This window comes from Genypterus blacodes, unplaced genomic scaffold, assembly GCF_046128005.1.
Source record: "Genypterus blacodes isolate CSIRO-AG114 ecotype Tasmania unplaced genomic scaffold, CSIRO-AGI_Gbla_v1 ptg000062l_1, whole genome shotgun sequence".
NCBI lineage: Eukaryota > Metazoa > Chordata > Actinopteri > Ophidiiformes > Ophidiidae > Genypterus > Genypterus blacodes.
In genome coordinates, this window is record NW_027466874.1 from 2,322,999 (window position 1) to 2,342,500 (window position 19,502).

General features: G+C 44.9%; 4 protein-coding genes across 4 annotated transcripts in view; 2 read left to right on the forward strand and 2 right to left on the reverse strand.

Annotated features, from left to right (window-relative positions):
• Positions 1 to 321: 321 nt before the first annotated feature.
• Positions 322 to 5,922, reverse strand: LOC143003634 (ankyrin repeat and MYND domain-containing protein 1-like). The gene is made up of 15 exons (XM_076154406.1): positions 5,707 to 5,922; positions 5,440 to 5,586; positions 5,142 to 5,336; positions 4,508 to 4,779; positions 4,025 to 4,241; positions 3,648 to 3,809; positions 3,342 to 3,487; positions 2,915 to 3,086; positions 2,368 to 2,637; positions 2,168 to 2,275; positions 1,896 to 2,018; positions 1,253 to 1,354; positions 1,029 to 1,159; positions 541 to 695; positions 322 to 428 (listed from the first exon to the last, which is right to left on the reverse strand). The coding sequence occupies exons 1-15, from the start codon at positions 5,920 to 5,922 to the stop codon at positions 322 to 324; spliced, it is 2,523 nt and encodes an 840-aa protein (XP_076010521.1).
• A 631-nt stretch (positions 5,923 to 6,553) lies between these two features.
• LOC143003636 (palmitoyltransferase ZDHHC3-A-like) lies at positions 6,554 to 9,646 on the forward strand. Its single transcript, XM_076154407.1, has 6 exons — positions 6,554 to 6,895; positions 7,081 to 7,205; positions 7,571 to 7,667; positions 7,944 to 8,025; positions 8,269 to 8,399; positions 9,440 to 9,646. The coding sequence occupies exons 1-6, from the start codon at positions 6,554 to 6,556 to the stop codon at positions 9,644 to 9,646; spliced, it is 984 nt and encodes a 327-aa protein (XP_076010522.1).
• Positions 9,647 to 10,943: 1,297 nt separating this feature from the next.
• On the forward strand, positions 10,944 to 14,486 carry LOC143003708 (E3 ubiquitin-protein ligase RNF14-like). The gene is made up of 7 exons (XM_076154501.1): positions 10,944 to 11,371; positions 11,513 to 11,643; positions 11,832 to 12,602; positions 12,714 to 12,792; positions 12,890 to 13,126; positions 13,225 to 13,397; positions 13,575 to 14,486. The coding sequence occupies exons 1-7, from the start codon at positions 11,218 to 11,220 to the stop codon at positions 13,704 to 13,706; spliced, it is 1,677 nt and encodes a 558-aa protein (XP_076010616.1). The 5' UTR covers positions 10,944 to 11,217; the 3' UTR covers positions 13,707 to 14,486.
• Positions 14,487 to 19,258: 4,772 nt separating this feature from the next.
• Positions 19,259 to 19,502, reverse strand: part of zmat3 (zinc finger, matrin-type 3) — a 9,206-nt gene continuing 8,962 nt past the window's right edge. Inside the window, exon 6 of the mRNA XM_076154502.1 lies at positions 19,259 to 19,502. This exon is cut by the window's right edge and continues 494 nt beyond it. The gene's annotated coding sequence lies outside the window, so the exon portion shown is untranslated.

Genomic DNA, 19,502 nt, shown 5'->3' on the forward strand with positions numbered 1-19,502 from the left:
AAAAATAAAATTCATAACTTAAGGAGCAGGATAAAGAAGTTATACGCTTCTGCTTCCTCAATAATGATGATTTCCTGAATAATAGTCACAATAAGCACGTCACAACACTATCCATTTATTAAAATTACCTTGAATAATGGGACGTTCCCGGCAGTATGACAGTCCCTCCTGTTTTTCAAAATTCTGTGATCCCAGAATTCAATGCAAAATCAACAAAATACCTAATTTTGCCTGTTTAGGACCTCTCCAAGAAGATCATCCTTGTGGTGATCTTTACTTTCCACAATCGTTGGTTCTTATTGGTACTGTTCAGATGAAGCCTTAATATCCAATGGGCTTTGGTCCCCTAGTCCAGGGCCATGAATCATTTGGGGATTTCACACCAGCCCCACGGCCCTGAGTGCCAGCTGATTTGGCTTTGGCTTTGGCTGCAGAGAGAGAGAAAGAGAAGAACAGATTCAGTATCACACATTCAGACCACTACTTCACATTTAAAACTGTATTGCTGGTATGATCTAAATCAAAGTCCACAGCTCCCACCTGAAACCCGGACACATTCGTCCTTGTGTCTTTGGTCCCATGCTTTCAGTTTGCATTTGGTGGAGCAATAGAAGACTAGGCGGCAGCGGCTGCACAGAGTCAGCTTCACGGACGCAGAGCGACCGCACTGATAGCAGAACTTAGGCGGTGGCTTCCTGGGAAAGATGGAGAACAAACTTAAATTACAAAATGCTCCAGAGGGTTAAGTGTACAGGACATAATCATGTGTTTGTGTGTGTAAGTATGTGTGTGTGGGTGTGTAAGTATGTGTGTGTGGGTGGGTACCTATGTGTTTCTGTCTCACATTCGTCTATCTGCCCGTTTGGATACATCTGTGACCCTGTTACACACACACACGCACACACACACACACACATGTCATGTGACCGTCACAGTCATGCAGAGGGACAAAGACCAAACCACATTCACACATAGTAACACACTGGAGAGTGAGTAACACACTCTGACTGTGCAGTTTGAGGTGTTACTCACTCTCCATACTGGCAACAGCCTGCCTCATTAGATCTCCCATCATGCTCAGCAATAGCTTCCTTTCCTTCAGGGTTTCTCTCTCTTGCATGGTCAAAGCATGAAAGGGAGTTTTGGCGATACGAATGTCCTAAACACAACAAACATACAACATACTGTGATAAAAGACTGTGAAAGTCATGTTCAGAAAAGTTAATGTACACAGTGCACTAATATGTGTTACCTGATTAAAGGAGTAGTACGCAAAGTCAATTGCAGTTCCAACAATGTCGTTCACAATAACTGGCATTGAGACATTGACTCCACCCTTAACTAACCTGTTGAGCTGCAGCAGAGAGAGAGAGAGAGAGACACACACACACACACACACACACACACATGAATCATTCAAGGGGGTCTGCAAAAGAAAAACCTGGAATGAATTGGTGTTAATTCACCTTGAATCCAATGACACTTTGGCAACAGAATCAAAATGTGTGTACCACAATGCTTTATAACACAGAATTACATCTTCCCAGTTTCCTTGTCTTGTTTTAGAAGCATTTACACATCAGCACAACAGGACGCAGTGTACCACAATGATGGTGGTGGAGTTTCACCACAAGGTCACAAAACAACCAGAAGAAACTGTCTTGCTGTCTGTGTCCTCTTATTTAAATAAGCTCTCACTGAGTTTGTTTATATTTGGCAGAATTGAAGCTATCCTGAGTCTCCTGAGGTCCTGTGGAATGTTGCATGGGAAGAAAGGTTGTACTGGATTTGGAGATTTATATTTAATTTGAATCTAGTACACTGAAATCCATCTCTTCAGTGTTTCACCAGGTGCCTTCGTGTGTGCGTGCGGGTGCGTGCGTGTGTGTCCATACCATATCAATTTTCCGGCCACCAGAGAAGAATTTGATTCTGGCGAGGACACACAGAGCGCTGCCTACCCTGCGGCCCAGTTGGAGATTTGGATCTGCACCTCCTTTCAACAGCGAATCCACTGCCTGGGCAAGGAAACACACATCTTCACCACCAGGTGAGAGAGTGTGTGTGTGTGTGTGTGTGTGTGTGTGTGTGTGTGTGTGTGTGTGTGTGTGTGTGTGTGTGTGTGTATGTGTGTGTGTGTGTGTGTGTGTGTGTGTGTGTGTGTTACCAGTTCATTGTCATTAGCTATGGCCAGGGAGAGAGGAGAGTGTCCACTCCAGAGAAGGTGTGTGCTGGCTCCATAGGATAGCAGGAGGGAAACCACCTCACTGGCATGCTGCAAACACAACGTAGATTCAACAGGATCGTTGTGACTGATGTTCGAGTGACAGTCTGTATCAGTGTGTGTGTGGACACATATGTACTCACCCTGTAGTCACTGAACCTCTGGCAGGCCACATGCAGTGCAGTGTGGCCGCCCTCTTTGGGTTCTCTAGTAGCTTCCTGAGATGTGTGCTGTGGTGTCTCCCTGGTGCTCAGAGCTTTGTGGGTCTTCATGGATCTCTGGAAGGGAGCCTGGTCCTGGTCACATGCCTGTGCATCTGGGTTTGTGCCAGTGAGCAACAGCAGCTCAGTAATTCTTGGACCTGTAGGACCAGGGAGTGCAGCAGCTACGTGCAGAGGATACAGGCCTTTCCTCTACAAAAAGATGGAAATGCACCGGTAACTTTAGCACTGTACTTCATTAATAAACAAGTTACAGGTTCATTAGTGAGTAACAACTGTATCAGCTTATTGAATAAAAAAAACTACTATACCTAAACTACACCATTGGGTTTGAACCGCATGCTGGTACCTAACCTAGTGCCCCCTGGTGGCCAATTCAAATCACAGCTCCAGATCTTGGAAAATCACCTCAGTCTTAACTCCTACACACAGAGAGCTTTAGGAGAGGTCAGGTATGTTGTTGCTGTACCTCAGGTGGAAGGCGGATGTTAGTGCGAGCACCACACATCAGCAGTCTATTGACAACCTCAGTGTCAGCAGCCAATACAGCCAGGAAGAGGACAGGCATAGGGATCATGGATGCATTGGCGTCAGCGCCTCGATCCAACAACAGCATCAGAGTGTCCAAACGGGCACGCCGCCTGAACAGACAAGGAAACTTGTGCAACTTCTTAATAATCTCACATTATACAACAGACATTTACAATAAAGAAAGAACGTTTATAAAGCATTTCATCCAATACCAAATCGTAGAGACATCCAACCCGAGTTTCTTGGTGAGTTTAATTTCAGTGACTTGATTCTTTGATTCCATTTGTGTCTTCTGTCATCAAACCACAGAGGCCTACATGCCTTGCATTACTAAACACAACACGCAGACACAATAGCATCCTTACTGGTCAGAGGGGTGATTCTGGTTGCTGCTCAGGGTTGTGTTCCCAGTCTGGGGTCTGGAGTAACAGACTCCAGATGGACCCTGGTGGACTTCTGCAGTGAAGTCCACCAGGTTGGTTTGTTCTGTGCTGCCACATGTTGACAGAGACTGCATCAAGAGAGAGAGAGAGAGAGAGAGAGAGAGAGAGAGAGAGAGAGAGAGAGAGAGAGAGAGAGAGAGAGAGAGAGTGACTGACTGACTGACTGACTGACTGACTGAATGACTAACTGCTCTTCTAGCTATTCACTTGTGTTGAGGCGAAACTTACTTCAGTTTTAGCTCCTGGATTGAGGCAATTCATGTGCAGGGAGTGAACAGGATAGTACAGAACATGACACACAGCCAGAGCAGACATGCCTTCACTGTTCAACTTGTCAATATCAGCACCCCGATCCAACAACAGGTGGATCACATCATTGTGACAATTGATCTGATGGAAACAAAAGAAATGAGAGTCCCACCAAACTCATGAAAGGGACTGTGGACATCTGAATAAACACACACAGATGGAGATAACTTGACCTTTACATGTACAAGAAACATCAGCTTATATGCTTTCATGTTGTGATAAAGTTATTCATTGACTATTTTTGCATTTCAAGCAAAACTACAGAGAAAAATCTGTAAAGCAAATAAATGTGTTACTGTGGCAGCAATGAGAGCAGTTAGTCCTGTTGAATCTGTTACATCAGGATGGACCATATCAGTGAGGAAGAGCTGTGAAATAGCCTGCTGCTCCCCCCGAGAGGCCTGCTGGAGCAGCAGCTCTGAACTGACTTCTACAGGCCCTTTAGGACCAAAGCCGTCCCTGCTGAGAGACAGAACCGCTGCCACGTCCCAGCCCATGTCCACTGCCTGGAGTCTAAGACAAGAGACACAAATACAGGCGACCTCATCAACAGCTTCCATCATCTCAAATATACATCCAAGTATACAAGATTACTGGATATCTCATACAGACTTCTACTGTAATGAAACAATCAATTTTAGATTTGAAAACCATAAACATTGTGTTAATATTCAGATAATTGATTCATTTCATCACTTCTCCAGATTATTTATGTTCATGGGAAGTCTATTTGTTTATATTCATGTCTAATGTATGACTTCCTCTGATATGTGACTCACCTGTGTTTCTCTATGTGAGCCTGCATGCGGGCCTGTAAGGGCAGGAGGGACAGTGGGTCTCGTTCATAGCCTTGGTACTGGCGGGGGACTGGTTTCCACTGCTTCCCATAAAAGTGCCGATCCAACTCTCTCCTTCGGCCACCGGGCAGCGGCAGGTGGTCACCATCCGTGGAGTATCTCTCAATACTGGGGGAAAGGATGACATGGTCGTCTAATAGCAGATCTCTGTGGGGGGTCCTAGCTTTCACCTGAGCATTGCAGAGAGAAAAATTCTGTTTGATCAAATGGTCCATTCATAAATGATTCAGCTGGAGAAAATTGAGAGAAAGAGAGAAGTACTTGGTTACTAATGTATCAGAGTTTATAGTTTGTTGGGAATGACCCTTGGAAGCTTAGTGGCTCCAGGTACTGAAACCGTGTCAATGCAAATTAAATCATAGCGTCATATTCTGTTGCCTTTGTTGTCCATTAGGGGTTTTTGTTCAATATAACTTTGAATATGAAGTCAACGGCTCGTTTGCCATTTTATTTTGTTTCTGTTGGGACAATCCGGTCAGGACCTTAGCAACAGTTGCTCTGCAGGGTCATGTGTCCTTCCTGTGAAACACTGAAGGAAACAGAGGTCAGCATGTACCTGAAGCAGGGAACCTGGGCTCACAGCTGGATCCAGAAAGACAGCGTATTTGGGGAAGCTCCTCAGGCTGAAGCCCTCTCCCACCGCTGTGCAGAGCCTCAGTAAGTACTGCCTGTCCCACAGACCCACATCCTGAAGCCCATCCCAATATGTGATCACACCTGGACCAAACCTCTGGTCAATATAGTACAAACCCTGGGGAGGAAAGGAAAGGACATTTGCTTTTCAGCCTAACTTTAGTGTCATCTAACCTGTAACGATGATAACAAGTCATGTGACGTCCATCCAACCAGTTTACATGAAAGCTGCTTCCATCATGGTACACATGTAGTCCATATCCCTCCTTCCTGTTGAGGTAGAACTTGCCAGTGAACTTTTCCCCTGTGTGCCAACAGTGTGAGCCACCACCATGCCTGAAGTCTCTGTAGAAGGAGCCCACATAGGTCTACACACAAGAAGCCGTTTCAATGAGAGGAAACAACACAAATGGAAATATGACAGCCTCACTACCAATGCTTCAACAGACACGAATGGTGTATGTCTATATGACTTCCTTCATTAATACCTCTCCATTTTTCCAGGTGTACCTTCCCGTGCCGTGTTTCAGTCCCTGGATGAATCCTCCTTCATATCTCGATCCATCGGGCCACTCCTGAATGCCGAGCGCTTCTCGTCTCCCCTGTCGGGCTTGACCTCCTCTGTGCCCGATGCTTTGTGTCTCTGTCCCCGGCTCCTCACCTCGCCTCTGCGCCGTCACAACACCTTTGGAAGTTGACGACATTTTCACCGGAGTGTGTCCCTACTGCGGACAGGATACCTGAATGCATCTAAGAGTAATAAGTGGGGCGAGGGTGCTCAAGGTTTCAGAAGAAAGTGCTCCAAACAAGCCATGTCTGAATACAACCTTAGTGTGCGCAGAGATGACGTGTTGGAGGCCAATATGACATCATGATTCTGCACAGGGCCCTGGTGCTATTCCTTCCGTGGAAACATGATGTCATCTTGTCACATTGTCATCATTCAAAGGTGTTGAGCCAGGGACATAGAGACAAAGCATCAGGCACAGAAGAGTTCAGGTCCAGCAAGAGAGACGAGTGCGCCTCAAGTAAAGACAGAACATGTCTGGACCTGCACCTGTTTCATGATCTCAAGTCAGCACCAATGTAGGTACCAGCATGGAGTTACACGAGATCATGAGTCCCTGAAGTAGCACTAACACTGTATGGAGTGTTGCTGATGAACTGTTGGTGTGACAACTAAACGTTCAAATGTATCTCACGATTTCCATAATGAATGAATTTTATTGTATTCTCATCTCAGAACGCACTGGAACAGAGTATTTTCATGTTAAACCCACAAAACATCTTCTAGCAGGTCCAGTTGCAGCAGCAGGTGGCTGGGTTAGATGAAGGATGAAGAGCCATGCACACAAATGCAGGAATCTGGAGCATGTACACGGGCAGGCTGGGGCTGCCATGGGGACCCACGGCCTACTGGCCAAGCATAGCAGCCCCGTCTCCAAAGACATCCCCTCGTCCTCCTCAGCCCATGCCGTGTGGCTCATCAGGGACGCCTGTGGCATCGCCTGTGCTGCCATCACCTGGCTGCTGGTGCTGTATGCTGAGTTTGTTGTGATGGTGGTGATGCTTCTGCCTGCCAAGACTCTCGTATACAGCGTTGTGAACGGGACTCTGTTCAACAGCTTGACCTTCCTCGCCCTCGCTTCACACCTCAGGGCCATGTGCACGGACCCTGTGAGTGTGGGAGCTTTACACTCACATGAACGCATGAACATACACACACTGTGAGAGCAACAAATGTCAGTGTCTTTTGCTTTATATGGTGCTGATTAATGGAGCTGAAATGTCATACTTGTATATTATGTCTAGCCTGTGCCTAGTTATTTCATTGTGGTGTGTGTGGTCATATGTCCTTCAAGGGGGCCGTGCCCAAAGGAAACGCTACTAAGGAATACATTGAGAGCCTCCAGCTGAAACCGGGCCAGGTGGTCTACAAATGTCCCAAGTGCTGCAGCATCAAGCCTGACCGAGCGCACCACTGCAGGTAACCAGTGTCCAAGCTCACTGCAAACTGTGCTGTTTGAGAGCAGTGAAGAAGAGAAGTCAAGCTATTGTTAAGACTTTGGAATGTTAGAATATAGAATTTCGATTTCAAAGAGTTTTTTTGACCTTCATCAGTTCTGTGTCCTTCACATTGGGGACAGTTGTTGCAGGCTTGTTACAGTACATGGTTGTGCTGGATGAGGTCATGCCTCTGAGGGCTGCAACAAAATGATTTTTATTGACTAATCCCTTTAATTGTTATTTGTTTAACTAACTGATTCATTGCTGACGTTGGCGTTTATGTGTGTTTAATATTTCTCACTTTTTCTGCTCTCTCACTTGCTTTCTTGTCGACTCTGCCTCAAGTGTTTGCAAACGCTGCATACGGAAGATGGACCACCACTGCCCCTGGGTCAACAACTGTGTTGGAGAGAACAATCAAAAGTACTTTTTGCTTTTCACAGTAAGTTTGTACCCAGACGATGTAGAGACACACATTATGAATCCACACACGCATGCATGTTATATTATTTATGCTGGAAGACTACATGGATACATCATGTGCTGAGAGAAATCATTCACATATTGAACAGGAATAAAGCAAACAGCACTATCTGCTGCAGCAACAATGTTCTGTGGGAAATCAGTAGTATTCATTTGAACTGCTGAGTCTCAATGTGTGTGTTACTTTGGCTATACGTTGGTTTATCTTCCATGGTTCCTTCTTGTTTTCACACAGATTTACATTGCACTCCTCTCTTTACACGCCCTGGTCATGGTGGTTTTCCACTTCCTGTACTGCTTTGAAAATAGTTGGTCAAGTGAGTGTTTGCTTTACTACACCTGCATTCAATTGCCCTCATTCATAAACAGTGCATACATTCACACATGAATCTCACACAAGTACACAAGTACTAAGCCTCATGCAAGATACATGCATTGCATCCACAGCAGGAGAATCCAGGCGGCACACCAAGGTTGGGAGTCACAGCTCAGCGCTTGTGAATGCAACCTTGACCTCCTGAACTCTAGTCTTACTGTATTCATCTCCTCCATCTCCCCAGGTTGCGGCTCCTTCTCTCTGCCTGTAACGATTCTCCTTCTCATACTCCTGTGTTTTGAGGCTCTCCTATTCCTCATCTTCACCTGTGTGATGTTCGGCTCCCAGTTCCGCTCCATCTGTACCGACGAGACCGTAAGTGACCCATTTAGAGACCAACGACCTCCTTCCCTCCCTGCTGCACTCCAACAGTGCATTGACCTTTCACCTCTGTTTCTTGATACTCTGAAAGGATTCTCTTTCTCGCTTTTAATTTGTTTTTGTCTGAAACTGCAGGACAAAGTTTGGATTTTAATAATTTGAGGGAGAGAAAGGTTTTTGGGAAACTGTACGACACAGAGATGTGCAACAGAACATTGTTCAACTTTATTTCTGTGGAGGAATCCCTTCAAAGTTGTATAAATTAGAGATTTGGACAGCTGGAGCCATAGAGCGGTGAAGTCACCAATTGGGTCACAAAAGCACAACCCACCGAAGTTTGGTTGACTCTCGTTTCCAGGACAAAGAGCAGTTGAAAAAGGAAGAGAGAAGATGGGCTAAAACAAACTAAGAGGATGGACATTAGGGCCATATTTGGACACCCTTTCTCCTTATTGTGATTTAGCTCCTTCTCCACATCTGACCACAGGAATGCTGAGACCTATCAGTATGTGGTGTGAGAGCCCAGCGCAGAGAGCGAGTGGGCCTGGGTCAGAACCAAAGTGGGACCCTGCTGAGCTCAGCTGAGGCTGTGTTTAAGCTGAACTCCCACTCAGCCATGGATGGCTCCTCATCTGCTTGTTGAGTTGCCAACAAGTGCGCTCAACGTGTTTCATGTTTGCCTTGAATGATGGAGTTGCAGAAAAAAATAATAACTTTCAGAATGTCAATAATGTTTGTTAAAAATATGTGATCAGTCTGATTGATCTCTTCTTCCTGTTGCTGATAACTGTCCTTGACTTTCATTCATGTGACAGCTGGTATTTTTGTGGTGTTTTTAAAAAAAAAATCTTGACGATGTTTATAGGAAATCGATAAACCATTATTAGCGCTTATACAGACCATCATTCATCATTCATCTAAGAAACTGGCCGAAAACTCAGCACATTGGTCGAGCTGTTGCATGTATAGGACAGACCTCTGGTCCTCATCGGCTGAGCTCCTATCATCTTGGTGCCCTCTGTCTGTCTTTTCAGGGAATCGAGCGTTTGAAGGGAGAGACTGGGAAGTGGGCGAAGGTGTCGCGTTGGCAAGCCCTGCAGGTGGCATGTGGCGGCCCGTTCACTCTGTTGTGGTGCAGCCCCTTCACAGGGCTCAGCTGCAACAAGAGCTCTGCAGACCAGGTCATCATCCCACAGGGGGAGATCATTGAGGAGAATGTCATAGAGATACCACTCACCTAGCACTGGACATGCTGCACCTACACCTGCAAACCTATGGCCTATTAGCAATTTAGGCCATTTTGAATGTCAGCTGATGATGCCATCCTTACTGCAAAAAAAGACAGTGATATTGACTTTTCGAACAACGGTGTCGGTGATTTTTGTGCAATCTCCTCTGCCGAAGTATATGTTCTGTGGACCCACCATCAACCTTGCAAGCTCCCAGGTAGTAATAGTGGACTTCATCTGGAACAGCCTTCTCTGGGTTCCACAGAGCATTTAGTTTCTATCCAAAGAACAAGGCAGTTAGGAGCTCATCCATGTTGCCACTCACTGATTTCCATTCCCAGTACATCCAGAGCAGGCTGAGCGGACCTGCAGACAAAGAGGCCCACAGCCCAGCTCTCCTGGCTCTCCTGGCTCTCCTGGCTCTCCTGGCTGTCCTGGCTCAGTGTCAGGGCCTGGAAGAGTCAATATTTTGAACCTGAGGGGCCAAAGACTTGGGGACCTTCAAGAATTTTATTGCCATCTTTTTTAAGAAACCTTTCTCACTCGAGAGACTTTTCAAGAAGAGATTGCAGAGTTCTAACTTGCTTCTATGGAATTTAAAAGAACCTGTTGTACATGGAGCTAATTTTAATGTGGTGGAGCTGCAGGAGCCTGGTTCTTACCGATGTTCCTTTCAGGAAAGATCTGGGGGGACATTGGGACATGTGATGGACCAAACTTGAACAAGGCTGCTGCTCTGAGAGTCTCTTCAGTGAATCTCCTCAGTAACACACTGACAGATCAGCGCACAGTTTACCAACTTTCTTTTATCAAATCTTCTTGTGAATAATCTTCCCGAATAATGATGATTCTTTTCCTGGAGAGTCTTTCAGTCCCAAATTTTAAAAACTGTTCTTGATGTCCTTTAGATCACACTGTGTCAGAATCTGTAAATCTGTGTGTGTGTCACATGTACAAATCCTGCTCATAATAATACCAAAACAAGACTAAGTGAATGTCTGGGAATGGCAAAGGGAATGTCTGGGTGTAAAAAGGTTGGAAACTTACAGCAGAAAGTTTTACACTGTCAGAGAAACACAAACATTTCAGCATTTAATCTTCATCTAGGGTCTGGCAAAATTGGCTGTTTACCAGCTTGTATGCTTACATGCATATAGTGGCTCAGATTAACTGTTTTATTCTAGGAGTATTCTTATACTCCTATTTTATATCCTTAACGATAACAGCAATAAATATCTCCTTGAATGTTTGACTTATTGTTTTGACGCTTGGCTGGGCAGGAAGTTCATAGGTGTGTGTGTGGGTGCGGTGAACAGGCTGCTGCAGGTAAACAGGGTGAATGGCGCGTCACTCAGAATCGATGATCCACATTCACACGGTCGTGGAGACAGAAGCGGGGCGGTTGCTGCTGTGTGTGCTGCCTTGCGTCATACTGACGGGAAACGGACCGAGCAGCTCACACACACCAGCCGAGCAGCGAGGAGGAAGAAAACCCGAATAAGAGAAGACTATAAGCCGGAACAAGAGCACAAGTGGCGGCGAAACGAGCTCCGAGTCCCCCCGCGACGAGACGAGAGGCGGACATGAGCTCGGATTTAGAAGAACAGGAAGACGAGCTGCTCGCGCTCCATAGTATCTTTACTTCAGAGGAGTTCGTCCGACATGAGCCGAGGTCTGCCGGGGAAGTCCGAGTGCGAGTGGAGCTGCCAGCAGGTTTCACAGTAGCGCTGAGAGACGGTAAACAAACAAACACACACGCACACACACACACCCTAACTGCCGTCATATTACCGCATAAAACATAAATGTAAGGTCCCTCGTATGATGAACTCTCACTGAACCATGTTTCATGTACTTTGGTCATGTTTGTGTTGTCAGGTGACGAGTTGAGACAATATGAACTGTCGTTTCTTCCACCTCTGCTTCTGACCTTTGACCTCCCTGAGGATTACCCTTCCTCCTTCCCTCCGTCTTTCACCCTAAACTGCAGCTGGCTCACGCACACGCAGGTAACCTTTACAGGAGTGTGTTTTGACTGTGTTTGTGTGTGTGTATTATTTATTTATATATATATACATACATTGTTCATGTCTAGAAACTGTAAGCGTGGAATAGATGTAGGAATATGGATGAGTCAGGGACAGTCTGAGTGAAGAGGATCGATAAAGCTCATTCTCTGTTTCCTCTCCTCTCTCAGTTCTCAGTTCTGGAGGCTCATTTGGTTGATCTCTACAAGGCCACTGGGGGCACTGTGGTGCTTTTCTCCTGGGTGCAGTTTCTCAGAGAAGAGGCTCTCAGCTTCCTGGGCATTGATTCTTTGCTGGAACTCCCCTCCAACGAACAAAACACACGTAACTCTAGCAGCCATGAACCGAAGGTTGCACCATCTGAACTCCAAAATAATCAGGACACTCCAATGGCCCAAAACAGAGATGTTTCAGAATCAAGTGAGAATGGGCTTCCCTTGTCATCCCCAGGGGTTCACGAGCTGGTTCCTTCCACCTCAGACAGGAGCAGCACCTCCTCCTCTGATTCCAAGGGGGCTTTGCAATCAGACTACACTGCTGAAAACATGTCTAAAAGTTCAGATCAAACTAAAGAGGAACACAACCTTTCACCATCTTCACCACCTCCCTCAGCCTCTTCTGTCCCATCAGCTCAAAGTGAACGAGCATCTTCAGACCCAACTCTCCCTCAGCTCCCTGTGGCCCCGGCACAAGCCCTCCTGTCCCAGCTGCTGATCCACAACGAGGCCCAGAGGCAGAGAGCGTTTGCCACGTCCGTGTTTGACTGTGGCGTGTGTTTTATGTCCTTGCTGGGCTCCGAGTGTGTGCAGTTGTTGGAGTGTGACCACATCTACTGCCGGGCCTGCTTGGCTCAGTTCTCTAAAGTCCAGATAGCAGAGGGGAATGTCAGAGGTGTGACCTGCCCTCAGCCAGGCTGCACTGTGACCCTCACACCTTCACAGGTAAACACCCACCATGCATTTGTGTACTTAAACAGAGTTTTAGCACCACAAATTTATCTTACAGCTTGTCACTGTCAACATAATGTTCTACCCTCTTCCTGCCTCTCACAGGTGATGATGCTGGTGGGTGAGACGATGTTCAACCGCTATGATCGTCTCCTGCTCCAGTCCACTCTAGATACTATGGCTGGTAAGCTTCTGTCATATTTGTCCTGTAATACTGAGTGTGAATTCAAACACACGATATGCAATAATAAGGATCAGAGGTGCTTGGCTCTGTTTCCCAGATGTGGCCTATTGTCCTCGCAGCTCCTGTGGCACTGCAGTGATTCTGGAAGAGGCCAGCAAGGCGGCGATGTGCTCTGTGTGCAGCTACGCCTTCTGTGTGTCCTGCAGAAAGACATATCACGGAGAAGTCGCCTGCCAGTCAAAGGACATGATGACAAGACGGAAAGAAGAAGAAGAGGAGGAGGAGGAAGAAGAAGACACCCAGCAAGATTTTGCATACGTGCCACAGACACAAGGCCAGTCTTCTGTAGATTTCTTCTTGCGTTTCTGTATTGAATGATCATTTTCTCTTCAGTTTGATTGTGACGTAGCTTCCTCCCACTGTGACTCTCAGCCGGCATGCAGGCACTGTGGGACGACTACTCCAGCAGCAGTAAGCTGAGGAAGCGCTTACTGGAGAGCAGGTACGGCCGATGGCATCTCCGGGGCACCCTGGCGGAGTGTCTGAGCAAGATGTGGGTGACCAGCAACAGCAAACACTGTCCTCACTGCTTCTTCAGGATCCAGGCCAGTCTGATACACACACACACACACACACACACACACACACACACACACACACACACACACACGTCGATACACATGGTGTTGGACTTTTGTATCTAAACTCTAAAAGCTAAAAGTAACAAAATGTTTGATGCTTTTGTCATTGTTGTGACTGTGTGTGTTGTGTTGACATTACAGAAGGATGGAGGCTGTAATGTGATGACCTGCTCCATGTGCAGGCAGCGCTTCTGCTGGCTCTGCCTGACCAGACTGCCATATGGTTCACATGGACACTTTGATGACGGTGGCTGCGCTGCCCACGATTACTAATCATGTCGAGCTCTCATGATGTCTGCGAGGGCTGTGTTTAACCCAGCGTGACTCGCCTCCATCACCGGGTCACTTCCTCAGCTGTGGGAGGTGGACGGAGCTGAGCGTTGATATCAGGCACTTCACCAGCAGGCCCATCTGTGTGTGCATCAGGTGGTGTAGTAATGTCACAGCAGATGGTGAGCAGTGGTGTCTCGACCCTCCTCCTCCTCCTCCTCCTTCTCTGCTCAGGGAAGATTTCTCCTCTCCTTCCTCCCTCAATGATCCCTCAGTGATCTCCTCAAAGAGCACTTTAGTCTTCCTGCTGCACCTTTGGTTTGCCTGCACTGCACTGATTCTAAAAGAGGCTTTCACACTCTAAACATTGCCAAGGTTCAGATCTCAGCTTCGTCCTCATACAGTATGTTCATGGCTTGAGCTAATCTATGTATTGTAAATATACATATATAATATTTAAAATTATTTAAATTAGAAGGACAAGGAATGAAATAAATTAATCATGCATAAGAATGAACAAGAGGATAATGCAAATATCTGCAAAAAAAGCTTATATAGTGTTTATATAAGCATTATCTTTATGCACGCAGTTATTTTATGATAAATACGAGCAAATGAATCTTATTAAAAACCAAAGCATATTTGTGATTATTACCAGTCTACCTTTGATTTATCAGTTATTTCTAGTACATGAAAGAGTGTAAGTGTAATCTTCTCAAGGTTAAGTGGTCTGGACAAATGTAGCCATGTTTCTACATTAAAAACACAAGAACTGATACCATACTTGTGTTCTATTTGGGTTGTTATTATACATATCCTGTACATGAAGGTAACATAATGTAATCACAACGTGTATTTGGCAACACAGTTGTTTTTGCTTGATAAACTAAGCGGTGCAGTCACATCCACATTACTGTCTGTTGCAGTTCAACAAATTTCCTGAAACTGATGTAGTGATCCGTCTGATACACTAACACACTGGACAGAGCTGATATCTGCACTGGACATGATGCTGTGGAGTCTGTTCTCCTGTGAACCAACAACAGAATCCTCTTACTCACACAAGATTACATTCACTGCAATAACCACCAACTCAACCTGGTTATTAAGATCATCTGTGTGTTTATTCAACTGTCTGAAAACACACACGCACGCACGGCCTCAAAGTCGCTCAGTACATCACTTGTCCAAGCATCCATTCAGTCAGTCAGTCTGCGGTGCGTTGGCAACGTTGTTCAGAGGCACTGAGATTGTGCTGAGGTCTTTACAGAGTAAGTCGTGTCCTGCAGGGGCCCCGCAGGACGTCCCGGGTCCCTGACAGTACCTGGAGTGAGGGTCCTGGATTCTGTCGGTGTCGATTGGCTGCCTGTCGACCAGGATACATGGGCTTCTGTCTGAGGTAAGCATGGAGACCACATGCTGCCACTGAGTCAGATCATTATAAAGCTGATGCATACATGCAGGTGTTGGAACGTGGACGGACCATGTCATTCATTCTCAATGGAACAGCATTGGAGATATAATATTGAATCTTAAATGAAATGTGGCCTTTGAAAGGGCAACTTCACTTCCCAACGTCTACCTTATGGAATCTTGTCAGCTAACTTCATCTAAGTTTGATGCTTTGACCCGCCCCAAACAAAATTCAAATAATCTCAATATTTGAGTGACAGCAGAAGATGTCAACAACAACTAAAACGAGTGCAATGATTGAAGTTAGTTTTGTTTTAGGCCTGGCCTCACAGTGGCACCCATCTATCGTGGTCTACTGAGTCCAACAGTGCAATGCATCGATAAACACACACGGCATTTCAAATATAATACACATCCATCACAACTTCTCACTTTGTAAACATTAGGATAAAAATTACTGAGAGGTGACAATGGTAACAAAGTCTTCACTGTAACTAAACATCATATGGTAGTTTCATAACACGCTCTTTATGTCTTTTTCATATTCAATGAAACAAATCAATATTCTTTTAAATGCCCTTGTTAGATTTTGCACTACATACACACCATTCCAACATTTTAGATTAAAAAAAAAAAAAGCATTCTTAGACAGCATCCTCAGTGTCATCTTCTCTCAATAGTAGAAATATTTCAAGTTATTAAGTATGATATTACCCATGCACAAAGAAACCAGATAAAATTGATACGTTGCAATACATAACACGTCTCTGTCCTTAACAAAGCAAGTTCAAACGCAGCTGAAAACACGTCAGCCATCACATTAAAACAGTGAAACAAATAATTATATGTCTGCAATTAACCCTATGTGGTCTGGTATTCTCTCTAAACAAGAAGCTGTTAAAGCAACTAGATCAAAACAAGCAGGAAACGTTGCTGCAGGTTATATGAACAATTTCAACAAATTAGACCAAAACACAGCTGAGTAATTATTTCAGAGCACTAACCCTATATAACCCAGGGTAATAAAATGTCAGTTTATGAGACTTTATAAATCATACATGATGGTTTCTGGAATTTGTTGACTATTAACTGCTTAAGAAAAACAGAACAACCTCTATGTTATATTAATGTTTTTTCGAAGCCCTACAGCGGGTCTCTAATCAAAGCGATCAGAACAAACCAATCCAGAACCAGTTTGATGCTATAAAACACAAAAATGACACAAAATGGCTTCCAGACTTGTTTCTATTTTAAAGTCTCTTTGGATCATGACTGTTTCTTGTTCTGAATGCAGGCGGGTGTCAGGCTAACAGGTTACCAGGCGAGCTAATTCATACCACGCTGACGCTTCAGACAAAAGGCTGCATGCATTTGCAGGAGGAGTTGCAGTGCTATTATCAGACTGAGCAAACTGCTCCACCTGCTCTCCTTTGTTCTCCTCTGATTAAACTGCGTGGCACAGGGAGCTAATGGACTCGCCCAGCCTTTGATTTTCCAACTGCTGTTTGTCTCCCACACTCGCCCCCTCTCATGTGAAAATCCCTAAACATCACAGTAAGATGTCCTCACAGTGCTGTTCTCCTGAGGGTCCTCGTGTGTGATGGTGTGTGTGTTTGTGTGCGTGTTTGTGCTCTGGAGGCTGATATCAGATGTGCACAGCTGCCTCTCCTCGCAGCTAAGTGAACTAAACAGAGAGAATGTCAGGGTGCTGCTTTCATTTCAGTGCACAAGAGCAGTAATTGCATGGCTTGAACGGGCCTTTGGCTGACGGAATTTGTGTTTGTGTTTGTGTTAGTGCGCGTGTGTGTGTGTGTGTGTGTGTGTGTGTGTGTGTGTGTGTGTGTGTGTGTGTGTGTGTGTGTGTGCGCGCGCGCGCAGTGGGGATCTAGGGAGCATTTCGTTTAGGAAACCAAATTGAAAGTGAAAAAGTATCCGTATAAAGATTTCTCCATTTAAAACTATAGAAGGTTTCAGCCACACACTCCACGTAGAAGAAGCTTCATTTCCTGATGCAAATGAATACAAATCAGTGTCAGTGTACTCAGATTAAATGTGATGGAGATTTGATGCGCTGCATGCTCAGTGAACTAGATCCTATTTTCAGATACAGGCAGAGGTACAGTGCAGTAATATGTTTCCACCTGCATTGTCTTTCTCCACTAAATGGTTTTTGGAGGTGGGCGAAAATACTGAATGTCCAAAGGCTCAAATATCTCAAAGACACGAGGTTTGTGGTCATTAACCAAAAGTGTCATTTCTGAACTTGACAGAGGTCACAGTCAGCATGAAAGGCACAGTACATCCTTTTAGCAATTTCATGTATGATTGTGTAGTTTTCAAATGTGTTCTGCCCCTGTTCCCCCAAAGGTTGGGACCGTCCATCATCCACAGTCACATATGATGCAATTAGCAGCTTTTTACAAGCATGATGGTGCCAGATTTAACACAATGAAAAGAGGAACCAACTGAAGTGGTAAAGAGAGAAAGCCGACAGCAAACCCACACACATACAAACAGTGCTCATATGTGGACATTCAGTCAGTGCACACGTTAAACAAGGCTCCTGATAATTATGAAATATTTACATTAACATTAATTAATAGTATCATATCATATGTACAATCTGTATATAATGTGAGAATATTTACATCATATTTGTGTAAAGATACGTGGGGGTTGACGCAGAATTGATTGTTTGTCTGAAAAATCTGACTGTCTCTAAAGGAGACGAGGGACATTCCAATCTCCCACCATGCATCATGTAACCAGCCAAGTGAAAACAGGCACGAGACGGTTCTTCTTCAAATCGCAATCAAAATGCAAATTTTGTTGGTGCATGCAAAGACACTTTCTTCAATTTCCAAAGAGGCATTTGGAACCGGAAAGTGGAAAACTGTGGTCAACGAAACCCCACAGAGATGAGGAAGATGGATCTCTGTAGTGTCATAGCTTAGTATTGTTTAAATAAAATTGAAAAGACATCAAAAATGAGGCTGTAATATTTCCAGGAAAAGATTTAAATATTATGAGAAAGAAGTTGTACTGTTTCAAGAAAAAAAGCCTTAAAGTTCTGAGAATAAAGCTGTGATATTTAGAGGGGGGGAAAAGTTGCAATTTTGTAAGAATAAAGTCAAAATATTTTGAGGAAAAAGTCCAAATGTTGTCCTGTGTGTCAAAATGACACAGGAGGCTGTGTGAAGTTGGCTTTGGTATCGGCTACTCAAATGAGGAAACACTTCACAGCAGATTATTAAACGTATTAGGAGACGACGCTGCATGTAGTTTGGCTGTTTTCTTTGAGTTCATTTATTTTTTGAACTTTTTTCTCAAAATATTTAGATTTTATGCTTAAAAACTCCCTTTTCGCCCCCATCAGTGGCTCTTATTATCCTTCCTACTGTTCAGTCTCTCCGAGCACTGCGTTAACTGATCACTTCACAACTTGAGAACACAACACTAACTTGTCCAGATGTCTTGAACTAGTCTCACATCAGAGGCCATCCTGATCGTGACACCAAATTGGGATCAATGGCTGCTGTGCTTCTACACAGTTCACATGGTTTGTGACATTCGCTCCCAGTCCTCCATTGTGGCTATCATGGCTTAGTCGTTAGCCTAGCTCCTACTTAAGAGACGAGCCAGACCTTAGTCTTTAGGCTGGTTTCTGATCTAGTCAAGACACAGGGACAAACTTGTCAAACCGGAGCTTCATTGTTATACTGTTTCCGACACAAAAAGGATTAAGCAGGGTGTAGTCTGTAGTTTGGTTCATAATGACAGGGCTTTAGTCTGGAACCAACATGGCTGGCTCCCACTATAGGAACAGACACATGTATCTTTATCTTTGTTCCTTATAGAGGGATGAGTCAGAGCAGCTAGGGCTTAGTGTTTATAAAAGGTCCAACGAGGCTAAGCAGTCTTGATTTCACTGAAAGGACAAACGGTTAGGGTTAGACTAAATAATTCAGTAATTAAAGGGAACTACAAGGCTAGCCAGGAATTAGTCTCCTCCTTATTCCCATATGAGGACTAACAAGGCCACAGGGGGCTTAGCCTTTAACCTGCAGGGCCCTGACAGCCAGCCGACCCAGGCGTGATCCTCCTAAGGGCCAGTCCGGGTTCTGATAAGGCTGACAGATTTAAAAAGCAAGCACTAAAAGGTCTCAAAATAAGGGATGCAACTTATTCTCCCCTGATGAAACTCTGTACCTCTACCTTTAACTCCTCTCTCACTGCCACATGTTGTCCTCCAGTGCAGACCAGTGCCCCTTGTGTCCAAGCTCTAATATGCTCTAATGCCCCTTTGCCTCTGCTCCCAACAACCTGAAAGATTTCCTTGCAATTCATTGGCATTTTACCTTGAGAGAGAAAATTAACCCTCATTGA

Bases quoted from the DNA above. Each gene is read 5' to 3' on its own strand.
- LOC143003634 (XM_076154406.1), bottom strand. From the start codon at position 5,922: ATGTCGTCAACTTCCAAAGGTGTTGTGACGGCGCAGAGGCGAGGTGAG. The intron at 1,160-1,252 runs GTAACACATATT...TGTTGTGTTTAG, and splicing joins CGTACTACTCCTTTAATCAG to GACATTCGTATCGCCAAAAC. The intron at 696-1,028 runs GTAACACCTCAA...CATCTTTCCCAG, and splicing joins GTTGCCAGTATGGAGAGTGA to GAAGCCACCGCCTAAGTTCT.
- LOC143003708 (XM_076154501.1), top strand. From the start codon at position 11,218: ATGAGCTCGGATTTAGAAGAACAGGAAGACGAGCTGCTCGCGCTCCAT. The intron at 11,372-11,512 runs GTAAACAAACAA...TTGTGTTGTCAG, and splicing joins CACAGTAGCGCTGAGAGACG to GTGACGAGTTGAGACAATAT. The intron at 12,793-12,889 runs GTAAGCTTCTGT...TCTGTTTCCCAG, and splicing joins CACTCTAGATACTATGGCTG to ATGTGGCCTATTGTCCTCGC.
- LOC143003636 (XM_076154407.1), top strand. From the start codon at position 6,554: ATGAAGAGCCATGCACACAAATGCAGGAATCTGGAGCATGTACACGGG. The intron at 7,668-7,943 runs GTAAGTTTGTAC...GTTTTCACACAG, and splicing joins AGTACTTTTTGCTTTTCACA to ATTTACATTGCACTCCTCTC. The intron at 8,026-8,268 runs GTGAGTGTTTGC...CCATCTCCCCAG, and splicing joins CTTTGAAAATAGTTGGTCAA to GTTGCGGCTCCTTCTCTCTG.